Source organism: Telmatherina bonti (assembly GCF_933228915.1).
Source record: "Telmatherina bonti genome assembly, chromosome: 6".
In the NCBI taxonomy this organism is placed as follows: Eukaryota; Metazoa; Chordata; class Actinopteri; order Atheriniformes; family Telmatherinidae; genus Telmatherina; species Telmatherina bonti.
The window spans coordinates 9,075,274-9,085,288 of NC_136624.1; the positions used below are offsets into that span (position 1 = coordinate 9,075,274).

General features: G+C 50.7%; 1 protein-coding gene across 1 annotated transcript in view; it reads right to left on the minus strand.

The window, feature by feature from the left end:
- Positions 1-204: 204 nt before the first annotated feature.
- The window catches only part of foxp1b (forkhead box P1b), a 169,166-nt gene continuing 159,355 nt past the window's right edge, over positions 205-10,015 (minus strand). The window contains 10 exon segments of the mRNA XM_079241660.1: positions 205-677; positions 4,123-4,289; positions 4,455-4,524; positions 5,341-5,462; positions 6,153-6,254; positions 7,428-7,504; positions 8,592-8,595; positions 8,597-8,715; positions 8,718-8,739; positions 8,742-8,795. Of these exon segments, the coding sequence (XP_079097786.1) occupies positions 539-677; positions 4,123-4,289; positions 4,455-4,524; positions 5,341-5,462; positions 6,153-6,254; positions 7,428-7,504; positions 8,592-8,595; positions 8,597-8,715; positions 8,718-8,739; positions 8,742-8,795 (876 nt within the window). The 3' untranslated portion in view covers positions 205-538.

Below are 10,015 nucleotides of genomic sequence, written 5' to 3' on the forward strand. Positions count from 1 at the left end.
AATGAACAGACACAAACACACACACACACCGCACAATGGGTGTGTATCAGTTCCTGGTCATGTGAGTGTGATGGGGTGGGCGGGCCAGGGGTCAGGTGGGGGACACGCCCCCCCATATGCAGTCTGCTGAGTGCAGTCCATCATGGCTGCGCAGCGGGGGGGTCCGTGACCATGTCACTCCCCCCCCCGCCCGCCCGTCCCCAGTACCAAACGGATCCGTCCAACACACGAGTACAAATAAAGTTTGTCTTCACTTTTTAAGCGTTACGTAAAAAGAAAAGTAGAAGAAGAAGATCTGACAACAAAAAGACCCCCTGATGGGGGTGCGGAGGGGGGGGCGTGGGGGTCAGCTGTCTTTTCTGTCTGTTCTAGGTCTGTAATGGCACTAAAACGTCAACTTGGAGACATTTGACAGCTGTCTTCAGTGGCTGAGACTGCAGTTCAGTTTCATCTGTGGACAGCCTCCGTCTCCCTGGCGACGGACACCATCTCGCCTCTGAGGCTGGGGAGGTAGGCGGCCACGAGGGGGGGAGGGGGTTTACAGCATGTCGTCGTGGTCGTCGTCGTAATCTCTGTGGTGATCGAAGTCCGGACTGTGATTGGCGGTTGTTACCAAGGAGAGGGGTCCGTCGTGGTCGTCGGGGTCCAACGGCTCCTCTTTAACGCTGATGTGATGCCTGCAGGAGGAGGAGGAGGAGGAGGAGGAGGAGGAGGAGGAGGAGGGAAATGTCAGTGTTCAGATCAGTTATCCTAAACTTTCCTCAACATTTCTTAAGAGGCTTTCTCACACTCACACACACACACACACACACACACACACACACACACACACACACACACACACACACACACACACACACACACACACACACCTGTACCTGAGCTCATTGTGCAGAAAGGACGAGGGAACAAAAACAAATGTCTGGCTGTGGTGAGGAGTCTCACTGCTGCTGATGATAATTCCAGCTTCCTTTGAGCTTTTCCAGCAGAGCTGCAGGCTTTTTATTTTCATGGCACCGACGTGTTTTCACTCCGAGCTGATAAATGAGGAAGATTAACAACGTGAGACGAGCGGAGCAGCGATCGGAGGATCGGCGGCGCGCTGTGTGTTCCCCTTCCTGCTCGTTAACATGCACAACCTGCGAGGCGGGTCTCCAGAGGACGACCCCGATTCGGCTTCTATCATTAATCAACTTCAAGCAAACACAGCGAGCAGACGTCGCGTCCAGCTTCAACTGCAGAATTAATGCAGATTTTCAAGCAAGTGTCAATAAGAGAAGAAAAGCGGCAGCGGCGCGCGCGCCACGGCGCTGCGATAAGAAACACAACCCTTATGAGAATAATAACCCTGTCACTTGTAAACAAGGCGGAAAACATGAGCTGCCCCCCCCATCTCTCTCCACCTCTCAGCCTCGGCAAAAGAGCCACTAAAGAGATGAGATCTGCCAAATTTCTCATTACAGAAGCAGCGCGAGGCCCGGCGGCTCGAACCCGCGGTGCTGTCGCCGTGTCAGGATGAGGCCCGTGCCTCATTCCCCCCCACCAGGATGTCCTGGCTGATTTGGAGGCGCTGCTATGCTAATGAGCTGCCGTGTTGTGGTGGGAAAAGTAAAGTCAGCTTTTCTATCATTTTCACATCAAAGTGCTGCAGCGGTTCTGTAGCCGCAGGTCCGACGCCGACGCTGCGGGGCAAACATGAAACTCTTATTATCAAACCACCCAACTGCATGCTGATTCCACACTTTGCTGATAATGAGCCTTCTCTGGATACCTGAGTTCTGTCTGGCTTTAGAAGACGGAGCAGCGGCCCGTCTTGTCAACAGGGGGGTGTTGAACTTTTCATTCACAGCATCTCAGCGAGGTTTTCAGCACCGAGTCGTGTTCATGAGGTTAAGCTTTCTTAAAAGCTAAAGAAAACAGATTTAGCTCATTTCATACTAAGATAATTATGGAGAAGTCGTTCCTCCATCAGCCTAAAGATAGAAGCAGGCTGCCTTCAGGCCAGCACACCCATCCTGTCTCTGCCTTTCCTGTTCCACAGCCACGCTCTCAGCTATGTTCACAGTGATTAGGGATGGCACTTTCCTCTATTTGGCCAGGAGCTCAGCGCTGCACCTTTTCCCTTTTGCTTTCAGGCAGAATCCCCCCCCCCCCCCGTCTCGTAGAGGCGATCCTCGAGTCAACTTCGCCCCCACATCTGGAAGCCATGCCACGTGCACCGGATTATTTTAGGTTGAAACAACTTTGCAGACGCTTCTGTACAGCGAGTGAACGGGGAGCTGTGGTTTCCAGGCCGACCGCATCTTTCCAACAGGAAAATGTTGTACGATGACCTGCAGGCTAATTCTGCTGTGGTATTTTCCTGAATGTGTTGCAGATCATGTTGCAGATTGTATCGCACGTTTTGTTGCATGTCATGTCGCAGGTCGAGTTGCAGGTCAAGTCGCAGGGTGTGTTGCAGGTTGTGTCGCATGTCTTGTTGCAGGTCATTTGGCAAGACCTGTCACAGTTTGTGTCGCAGGACAAGTTGCCAGTCATGTTGCAGTTTGTACAGCAGATTGTGTCACATGTTCAGGACGTGTCACAGGCAGTGTTCTAGGTCACGTCGCAGGTCAAGTCGCAGGGTGTGTTGCGGGTCATGTCTCACGTCTTGTTGCAGATCATGTTACAAGCCGTGTCACGGGTCATGCTGTGGGTTGTGTCGCAGGTCATATTGCTGGTTGCATTGCCGGTCTTGTGAACTTTTGCAGGCCAGGTTGCAGATCGAGTCGCAGGGTGTGTTGTGGGATGTGTTACAAGTCATGTTGCAGGTCATGTTGCAAGTCAGGTCGCACGTCATGTTGCAGGTCATGTTACAAGTCATGTCACGGGTCATGTTGCAAGTCATGTTACAAGTCATGTCACGGGTCATGTTGCAGGTCATGTTACAAGTCATGTCACGGGTCATGTTGCAAGTCATGTTACAAGTCATGTCACGGGTCATGTTACAAGTCATGTCACGGGTCATGTTGCAGGTCATGTTACAAGTCATGTCACGGGTCATGTTGCAGGTCATGTTGCAAGTCGGGTCGCACATCTTGTTGCAGGTCATGTTGCAAGTCGGGTCGCACATCTTGTTGCAGGTCATGTTGCACGTCGGTCGCACATCTTGTTGCAGGTCATGTTGCAAGTCGGTCGCACATCTTGTTGCAGGTCATGTTGCAAGTCGGGTCGCACATCTTGTTGCAGGTCATGTTGCAAGTCGGTCGCACATCTTGTTGCAGGTCATGTTGCAAGTCGGTCGCACATCTTGTTGCAGGTCATGTTGCAAGTCGGGTCGCACATCTTGTTGCAGGTCATGTTGCAAGTCGGTCGCACATCTTGTTGCAGGTCATGTTGCAAGTCGGTCGCACATCTTGTTGCAGGTCATGTTGCAAGTCGGGTCGCACATCTTGTTGCAGGTCATGTTGCAAGTCGGGTCGCACATCTTGTTGCAGGTCATGTTGCAAGTCGGGTCGCACATCTTGTTGCAGGTCATGTTGCAAGTCGGGTCGCACATCTTGTTGCAGGTCATGTTGCAAGTCGTGTTGCAAGTCGTGTCGCAGGTCATATTGCTGGTTGCGTTGCAGGACTTGTGAACATGTTGCAGGTCATGTTGCAGATCTAGTTGCAGGGTGTGTTTCGGGATGTGTTACAAGTCATATCACAGGTCATGTTACAAGTCATAGTCGCAGGTCATGCTGTGGGTTGCAGGTCATGTTGCAGGTCGTATTGCTGGTTGCGTTGCTGTCAAACGGTCGGTTCACACACAGAAAGCAAAGCTCTGAAACTCCCTGCTGGAATAGCACTCCTGACTTCTCTTCCTGGCTGCTCTGCTTGTGGAAACTTTGAAAGAGGTGGAGTTTCCTTTCCTGCAGGGAGGCCCGCCACAGCACCGGCCATGACCCGACAACACTCCAATATCATCCCTCCCTTTTATTTATTGTCCCTGACTGGGCCAATGCCACGTATTAGATCACTTCAGAGCATTCTGGGTGGGCACTCGAGCTGCTTTCTGTTTTATTTAAGTGTTTTTAAAGCGGAAAAAACAGCCTCAGCTATTTTTCTTCTGTTGTGGTGGTAGAAACCGTGCACGCCACTCACATAGCTGGCAGGGGCGAGCGTCCCAGGCTGCTGTCACTCCCATTGCTGTTTCCATGGTCCATTGCTCCATTCATCTCCTCGCGGATGGCGTTGGCCAGCGAGTTTAGGGTAGGACTTCCAATGGAAGCAGTAGTGTATAGAGGTATGTTGTTTTCTGCCATCGAAGCCTGAAAAGCAAAGCCCGAAGCGTTAAATGTGAAACGGAAGAGAGTTGTCAGCACTTTGCGAGCTGCCCATCACTCTGTTCATGCCTGGACTTTGCCCTGAAAACAAAGACTGGGCGTATGAGACGGAGAGAGGCAGCTGAAGATGAAGTCACTTATTATTTTTACCTGGAAGGCAGCGGAGAGAGTTGGACCGTAGCCCAGGCTGGTCTGGATGTTCTTCACCAGGGCCGGACTTCTGCAAACACAGAAATTAAGTTACAACCACAGACTCGTGTCTCACCTCGAGCACTATCTGATTTCATAAAAAGAGATCAATGCACTTTGAACTAAACACATTTACTGGTGTAGTAATGCGGACATTAAGGCTACAGTTCTGAGATGTTCTATCACTCTACCACACCACACAACTACCTCCAAACGCTTTGCTTTTCATGGGAAGGAAGAACAGGATGAGCTAATGAAAGCATGATTGATGATGAGTTTAACACAAAAAGCATGAAGGCAACATGGAGGAAGGAGGGGCAGGGCGGGGGGGGGGGGGGGGGGGGGGGGGGGCATGCAGGCGGAGGGAGGTGCTTACTGTACGAGCAGCTCGTCAAAGTTGTGGTCAGCGGCGTATTTCCGAGGGCGGCCTCGCTGTACGTGGCGGCCGCGCATAAACTCCTCCTCATCAACAGTCCAAAAGGACCCAAACTCATCCTCTACTCTCACAAAGCACTTATGCAGGGAAAGGTTGGTGCGAATGGCACCCTGGGAGAAGCAAAGCAGCGGGGAAGGCAGGGGCGAGGGGGGGGGCAGCCAGGTGCAGATGCAGTGATGGACAGCACAGACGGGGACAGACAGACAGACATGGGGTAGGGAGGGGAGATGGGACAGGGTGAGGATCAAAATGAAAATAAGTCATTGTGGGTTATGAGGCATCACCAAAAAGCATGGAGGGGGGGCGGCGGGTGGGGGGCACGCCAAAGCAAGCGGGGACTGTGGACGCTGTGGCACAAAGACAATGAAATGGAGCAGCGGCATCTTCCTTCAGGACAGGAAGCAAACGTACCCGCTGATCTTCTGAGGCCGTCTCTTTTGGAACTCTATTTCGTCGACTGTCCACACCGCCCCTTTTACGTTTTCTACTCGCACAAAACACTTGTGAAGACTAAGATTATGCCGGACTGCGTTCTGCAGTTGGTGTGAAAACAAAGAGAGGAGAGAAGTTTCAGTCAAACACTTGGTCATGGGAACGACAACAGCAGGACAGGCGCTGGGTGAGACCTGGATGAACAAACCAGAAGGTTGTTAATGAAACTCCGTCACATCCGATTCCTGATCGATAACAGGATGTTCAGCTCTTTTTCTGGGTTGTTGGACCAGATGAAGAAGTTCATGTCAGGAAATGAATCACTATGTTTTATTCCAGGAGGAATCTGGTGTTTATGACACCCTCGTGGAGGAGCGGTCAGCAGAGGGGTGGAGTGTTTATATGTGGTAAAGCTGCATATAACTGATCAGCTCGGCTTGGCTGGTTGGTTTGGGGGGGGGGGGGGGGGGGGGGGGGGTGTCTTTGTGAGTTTATTCACTCTTTAAAAGAAATTAAAATCTCAGTTCTGTAATATGTGTGTGAGATTTGAAGCTTGTTGGAAAGCATCAGCCAGGAGTGCTGCTGTGTTTCCCTGATACCCCACCACCACCAGAACACCCCCCCATTTCAGACCCAGACTGGCTGCTTTTTTCTCCGTCAGGTTAAACGAACGTTGGCTCGCTCAGACTGAACCGGGGGAGAGTTACGTGTTTGGTTTATTACGGTGTTATTATTGTTTCCGTCTCCTCACCCGCCGCCCGGCTGAGAAGCAACAACGGCAGGATAATTACCTTCCACGTGGCCGCGTTGCGCCTGAAGTATGCAAACATTCGCGTGAACCAGTTGTAGATTTCGTTTAGTGTTAGCTGCTTTTCCGGAGACTCCAGGATCGCCTGCATGAGGAACAGTGACAGAAACAAACATTTACACTTTTGCTCGCTTCACAAAATTATTAATAATTCACGGGAGGCAGAGAGGTCTGCGGCAGCTCCCCTGAGACGAGCAGGAGACGCCGGCACAGAGCGCGCAGACGCCGGCTCCGTTTCCAGAGCTGGAAAAGCACCGCTGAATCCAAAACACAAGATTTGAAAAGATTTTCTTTTGTGGGTGTAAATGAAAAGCAAGCGAAAACATTTCTCAGGCAGATTACAGGCCAGCAATTATGGAGGGTTCAGATTAATTCCTGAAACCCCAGATTAAAGCGCTCTGGCTATAATTGACTGGACTTTCAAACAGGTTCATCCTGCCTTTGTGTGAAATGAATTTAGAAGCAACTGAAATGTTGCATCTTAAACTCATATGAAGTTGTCATTCTACTCACCCCAAAATATCCTGTTCTATTTTAATCAAAACTTTTTCCATCTCAGTCAGCATGAACACATGTTTTCATGTAGACATCATGCTTTCAGATTCAGATGTCAGATATGAGGCTAAAAAGACGTAAAATGTGTGAAAAGATACAGCAGCATAAAGAGCAACCAGAAGAAGAAAACAGGATTTATTACTAACAGAAGTTTGTAGAAATAACACACAGATCAACTGTCACCAAACCTTTTCTCATCTGCACATCGTTCTCACAAGAAAACAAGAGTTTTTGCTAAATGAATGAACTGAAAAAGGGAAAAGAACTGGGCCGAATGCAGATCTATGTGGGACACCGCAGAAAATCTCAAAAGTGTATCTAACCTGCAACCTAATGGCACAGAAACAGTTTCCTTATTCAGGCTTTCTGCCACCAGTTACCTACTATCCTCACTAAACCAGTGCTCCAAATGGGACAGTACAGTCAATCTAAGCTCTCTGATTGGTGTAAAGTTTGACAGGAAGTGTCTTCATCATCATGTCCAGGTGAAAATTGAGGTCTCTTAGCAACATAGCAGCGATGAAATGTGGTAAATAATGCTGTCATCATGGATCATTGTGGAGAGTCTCTGAATAAACTCTACATGTTGTGTCTGGATTGTAAACCTGAAGACAGAAATGTCTGGAAAACATCTGCAGATCACCGAAAGGCACAATTTACCCAACAGATTACACATCATTGACGACCAGCTGGAGGGTCTTACCTGTCTTATTAGTGAGGCGTACGTGAACGGCGGTCTAACGTCTGCATTCATGTAAAACTCTTTGTTCTGGTTGATATCTGTAAACAGGAAACAAACAAACCACGTTAACGCCTCCGTCCGGTAAGACCATGCTGTGTTGTCACCATGCTGGTGCTATGTTGGTGCCGTGTTGGTGCCGTGTTGGGTCATGTTGGTGTCAATGTTGGTGCTGTGTTGTCACCATGTTAGGTGTCATGTTGGTGCCGTGTTGGTGCCGTGTTGGTGCTGTGTTGGTGCCGTGTTGGTGCCGTGTTGTCGCCATGTTGGTTGCCATGTTGGTGCCATGTTGGTGCCGTGTTGGTGCCGTGTTGGTGTCATGTTGGTGCTGTGTTTGTCACCATGCTGGTGCTGTGTTGTGCCGTTGTTGGTGTCATGTTGTCGCCATGTTGGTGTCGTGTTGTCGCCATGTTGGTGCCATGCTGGTGCCGTGGTTGGTGTCGTGTTGTCGCCATGCTGGTGCCATGTTGTCGCCATGTTGGTGTCGTGTTGTCCGCCATGTGGTGCCGTGTTGTCGCCATGTTGGTGCCGTGTTGTCGCCATGTTGGTGCCGTGTTGGCGCCGTGTTGTCGCCATGTTGGTGCCGTGTTGTCGCCATGTTGGTGCCGTGTTGGAGCCTTGTTGTCGCCATGTTGGTGCCGTGTTGGAGCCATGTTGTCACCATGTTGGTGTCATGTTGGTGCCATGTTGGTGTCATGTTGGTGCCGTGTTGGTGTCGTGTTGGTGCCGTGTTGGTGTCGTGTTTTTCGCCATGTTGGTGTCATGTTGGTGCCGTGTTGGTGTTGTGTTGTCGCCATGTTGGTGCCGTGTGGTGCCATGTTGTCACCATGTTGGTGCCATGTTGTCGCCATGTTGGTGCCATGCTGGTGCCATGTTGGTGTCGTGTTGTCCGGCATGTTGGTGCCGTGTTGGTGCCATGTTGTCACCATGTTGGTGCCGTGTTGTCCGCCATGTTGGTGCCGTGTTGTCGCCATGTTGGTGCCGTGTTGTCGCCATGTTGGTGCCATGTTGTCACCATGTTGGTGTCGTGTTGGTGCCATGTTGTCACCATGTTGGTGTCGTGTTGGTGCCATGTTGTCACCATGTTGGTGTCGTGTTGGTGCCATGTTGTCGGGGGTTTCTGCGTACCCTGGAGAGATGGGCATGTTGTACTTGTCTGAGTAGCGCCGTCGCATGGGTCCCACGCTGTGGAGGCTGTTGGCTGTGATGACTGAGTGGGTCTGGGAGAGGGGCGTGAGGGGGGCCGTCGGGTGGTGGGGGTCTGGGGAAGGCTTAGAGTGGAGACGCTTCGGGGGCCGACTTGGACAATGTGATGTTGGACACAAGGTTGAGCTGAGGACAGAAAACCAGAAGAGCGTCTCAGATGAGTGTTTTGGTGGGTAACCATGACGACCACGGCGAGGGTCGAGAGTGGACAGGATGTGCAGGCCTGAAAAATGTCCGCCATTCAGAGCAGGAAGCCAATCTGGGCCAAATACAAGCTGGAACTCTCCTGTTAAGATTAGAAGCTGCTTACAGAGGTGATCTGACGATTGACCACCTCGGCTGGCTGACCGCCATCATTCCAGGCCCAGAGTGCTTTGGTTTCTACCGTCTGTGTGTGGGGACGGGCTGGGTTAGCTGAGGCGAAGGAGGGATTTAAGAAGTAATGGCTACAAGGTAAACTAATTATGGTGAGTGGTCCTGAGGTGCAGCCCAGCTTCCAGCAGCTGTGGCGGCGGCGAGCCCCGAGCCAAGCCTCCACACCGCAGCGGCGGTCATGTGGAAACGTCTCGCCTGACCTCCTGCTCCGGCTATTAATTGTCAGGAAAACTAATGACACACATACATATTCCCACTAAATTGTTCTAATTGCTAATTTGCCGAAGGAGGCGAGTTTCCAAATGAAACATGACTGGAGACTGTGGGAAGGAAACAGAGAAATAAGGCAAGAAAGATGGAGGGGAGGGGGGGGTGTTTCATGCTGATGAGGAGGCATCAGATGTTGGATTTCTGCTGATAATGGAGGCGCAGTGATGAAGCGTTCATCCATCCAATCACAGATCAGGTTATTAGCAGCTAGAACCAGCAGCTGTGCTGGAGACGGCAGGAATCGGGACACATCCATACTAAGTTTTGTGACAACTGTGTTTTGGAGACCTTCGGACTCCCCAGCATACGTGTCCCAGTCCTCACAATGCCTGTTTATGTTGCGGGGGCTTTTCTTTGGCACCGTCTGGCCAAATAATTGGGATTTCTGCAGAGATGCGCGCATGCAGGCTGCAGAAGACGTGTTATTCTGAAGCAGGAAGAAAATAAATTACACTTGGGTTTGCGTGTTTCTGACACAATGCTATCAATGGAAGGAGGCTGTGGTGTTGACTCCTCTTCCTGTGGATTAGCAGGCTTTGTTTCATGTTTCATCCATATTCCCCGGCCATAAACACAGAGAGGCTTCAACAATAGGCCAGACAGGCTGGTAATAGCCTCGCCTTTGTTTGCCTCACCATTTGGGCTCACTCCAGTTCCTCCACAAAATGAGACTTCAGACTGAAATTAATTAAATGGTAATT